This window comes from Dermacentor variabilis, chromosome 3, assembly GCF_050947875.1.
Source record: "Dermacentor variabilis isolate Ectoservices chromosome 3, ASM5094787v1, whole genome shotgun sequence".
Classification (NCBI taxonomy): domain Eukaryota; kingdom Metazoa; phylum Arthropoda; class Arachnida; order Ixodida; family Ixodidae; genus Dermacentor; species Dermacentor variabilis.
Genome location: NC_134570.1, coordinates 37,870,599 through 37,874,005, shown reverse-complemented (window position 1 = coordinate 37,874,005; position 3,407 = coordinate 37,870,599). Strand labels below are relative to the sequence as shown.

At 46.2% G+C, this 3,407-nt stretch overlaps 1 protein-coding gene across 1 annotated transcript; it reads right to left on the bottom strand.

Annotated features, from left to right (window-relative positions):
• Positions 1 to 566: 566 nt before the first annotated feature.
• LOC142575427 (Parkinson disease protein 7 homolog) lies at positions 567 to 3,208 on the bottom strand. The gene is made up of 5 exons (XM_075684794.1): positions 3,031 to 3,208; positions 2,749 to 2,910; positions 2,337 to 2,406; positions 1,675 to 1,758; positions 567 to 859 (listed from the first exon to the last, which is right to left on the bottom strand). Exons 1-5 carry the CDS (start codon positions 3,175 to 3,177, stop codon positions 699 to 701), a joined length of 624 nt encoding a protein of 207 aa, XP_075540909.1. The 5' UTR covers positions 3,178 to 3,208; the 3' UTR covers positions 567 to 698.
• Positions 3,209 to 3,407: the final 199 nt, after the last annotated feature.

Here is a 3,407-nt window from a genome sequence, read left to right as displayed (position 1 = left end):
CAAAAAATGCTGGCCCACCTTGTCCAAAGGTGTCCACCGATTCGGGTTAACCTCACGAATCCGATGATGAGCTTCAATGCGTGGTCCTGCCAAAAGTGCCGGGAGAATCATTCAAAAAGACGGAGCCGATGCGGGGCACGTCCGCTTTCTTCAGCTTCTTCTTCTTTCCTCTCCCCTCGTGTGTATTGCGCTGTTTATTTCTGAAACACGAATCACCACTAACTCGCCCAAGTTTCTCCTCTAGTAAGCAGGATACATAATTGGGTACCAGTGGCGTAGCCAGGAATCTTTTCCGGGAGGGGGAGGGGGGGCAAGAGGACTGGACAGGTGGCATCCTGGTACGTCGAAATTTTGAGCAGCAGTGGGGGGGGGGGGGATTGGAGGCACGTGTCCGGTGTGCCCCACTCCCGGCTACGTCCCTGATGAGCATTACACCACTCAAGATGTGTGCCAGGAGCAGCCTCGTCCATTACCAGAAAGCGCGTGAACGATGCATACATTTTGTGTGCGATATATGACAATATCTGACATATTAATGCATTGCCTCAAGAAATTTGAACAGATCGTACTCAGAAAATTGGCATGTAATTTATTTCGACAAAGGTAAGCAAATAATCTAGCCACAGACAGACCTACCAGCAGCAACGAAATTGGTAGGTCCGGGCAGGTGAGAAATCTGCGGTGGCAGGGGCATGAAATCACACTTTGACCAGCATGGGCGGAATGAGTTTTTCTGCAGCTGCTTTGTTCTCCAGCTTCTCAACAATGGCCAAGGCAAACTCAAAGGCTGTGCCCGGGCCACGGCTTGTAATCAGTTGACCGTCAATCACGACTCTATCCTCGCAGTACTTGTAGTCACCTGCAAGGTGAATTGTAGTAAACGGCAGCGGAAACACATTAGGGAGTTTTAGAATAGGGGCCCCAATAGTTTGGGGCCCCAAAGAGCTTTGCGGGTGTTAGCGTTGGGGCACGCAGGATTGAAGAGTTTTAGAATAGGGTTTTACGTTTGCGGATAGCGTCTTGCGCTGACAGCGCCACTACGGCGTCAAAGAAAAGCTATTAGAAATAATTAAATAAAATATACCATTTTATGATAGGAATAATAATTTTGACTTGCGTGTATTCGCATTTAATTACAATTTAGAGGCTATTCTGTAAGCAGCAAACAAGTTGCGCTTAGTTTTGAGCAAACAAAACTTTACTAGCCTTCACCAGCCTAGCTAAGCCGTGTTAGGCCTACGAGCCATAAAATCCACAATCGAATTCAAAATCAGCGGCGTCTAATGAGTCAATCTTCATAACACACGCTAGTTGAGAGAAAGCGATAACCGCAGTCACTTCTCCTAGCTTGCGAACTTCACGCGTTACCGCGAATCGAACCCAGTTTGGTGCTAGGTTAGAGCCGTCGCTTCGATGGGTGCCGCCATGTTTGCCGACGCAAAACTTTTGGGGCCGCTATTTGGGCTCCCGCTAAATCGGTGAAATAGCGTTCCCAACGGAAAACCCAAAGGCAGTTTGCGTCTTGCGCATGCGCAGTGGCTTCGACGCTATTTCTTTGGGGCCCCAAAACGTTTGGGGCCCCTATTCTAAAGCTCTCTATTAAGTGGGAAGATGAGAGAAAAAAAGCACAGGAAAACTTCATAGTCATAAGGGACCAAGTTCCTTGTTACCCACCCTTAGAAATGTCTTCTTTCTTGCTTGGGTGTGATGTGACTAGCTTTCCTTGACCAATGCCATGACTCTTCAGAGCAATAGGAGCTACATGAAGGTGAAAAAAAAAAGAAAAAAAAAAGGGAGGCCACCAAACTTGCATAGTCATCAACGGCACAGATTCCTGCATGGGTACTGCCCCATCGAGTTATCTACAACTGGGATAAATGTGCTGTCGATCAGTTTTTAGTTACAATTTGAAGGCTCGCAGGGTGAACAATACAGTATTTTGTGATGATGCGTCGATGTTTATAGCGCAAGGGCCAGTTATGGCCAAAGAGCGCCAAGACGGTACAACATTTTGCAAATTGTTCCTGTTAGCTGCCACAGTGCATAGGGATAATTTTATGGATATTACAGTAATCCTAACATGCGGCATCAATGTCAAAAGTTGATAAAGTGTTGACCATCTGACTGCTGTAATGTTCCTATTACAGACATTATAAGCTGTTGTTGCAAAAAAATTGGCAAATTTTTAACTCTGTCCTCAGTCTGTGGCTACGTCATTTTAACCAATGCAAGATCACCACGAATTCAGCAACTCGGTGGCGGAAGTTGGGGCCGGTGCATGAGCCAAATGGATGGCGGTGCATCCTATGAAGTTTGTAAATATGTCTTGTTGTTACCTGCACAAATTGCAGCAACGAGTCGTCCACTTTTTTCTTGCTCCTTCAGCAACTTGCCAACTGCTGGACTCTATATAGACAGTCATAAAAGTACACAAATTAATTGTGGATAACGACTGTGCACCATTTATAGTGAATGAATGGTGATTTTGCGATCCCGCAATGACAGTTTTCGAGACAATGTTCTCGCAAAAAGAGGGGTCACTGCCACTGTGGCCAGGTAATTCTTGTTAACTACTGCGAGCGAAAACACTAACAACGGTTCTGCCAAAAAAAAAAAAAAGTGCAGTGTAATACTTTCAAACAAACTGAGCCCATTCAACAAGCGACAGCAAAGGCATTTCACAAGAAATCTTCTCAGAGATAACGCGCGCAGGCCAAACGATGACCGATTAGGAAGGCGCATGCTCACCGCTGCCAAGCTTTCTGCTCCTTTGAGCCCGCCGGGTAGAACGATTACATCGTACGGAGCCTGCAACGCAGCTTGTTCCAAACTCATGTCGGGTACAACCACGACGTTTCGGCTGCACTTCACGGGGCTGGAGCCGGTGAGGCCAGCGATGTTAACGTCGACCTAAAAGGAAATACGACGCCACTGTGAACCAAACAAAAACACGACCGCAGAAAACTGACCCAGCCAGCGGCTTTACGTCGTAGTACAAGCGGTTTCGTGAAGAAAAACTGCAATACTCACGCCAGCTCTTCGCAATACATCGGCTGCGATAATCGCTTCCATCTCTTCCGCACCTTCGGCGAGGATGAGGAGAGCTTTTTTGACCATACTCGAATTTGAATAGTTCCGACGCCGGCGAGACAGCACACACGCACAACGAGAAAGCATAAAACTTGCTTTCGTTTTGAGACCTTGAGGGGCACATGGTTAGCAACTGCTTGTTTGTAAATCGACATAAAGTGCCGTTAAACTGTTACATTTATTGCAAGACAAGCACGTAAAAACAGAAATACACAGTCTAAAATAATAATTCAGGTAAAAGTATAATGCTACTTACGTCGCGTTGTGTTTGTCTGAACTGTTTTTATGATGATACAAATCAGAACAGCTGTTGCATG

What these genes read in the sequence shown, in the direction of transcription:
- LOC142575427 (XM_075684794.1), bottom strand. Translation starts at nt 3,177, where the DNA reads ATGCTTTCTCGTTGTGCGTGTGTGCTGTCTCGCCGGCGTCGGAACTAT. An exon ending in ATGTATTGCGAAGAGCTGGC is followed by an intron (nt 2,911 to 3,030) that starts GTGAGTATTGCA and finishes ATTTCCTTTTAG; the next exon opens with GTCGACGTTAACATCGCTGG. An exon ending in GAAAGAAGACATTTCTAAGG is followed by an intron (nt 860 to 1,674) that starts GTGGGTAACAAG and finishes TTCACCTTGCAG; the next exon opens with GTGACTACAAGTACTGCGAG.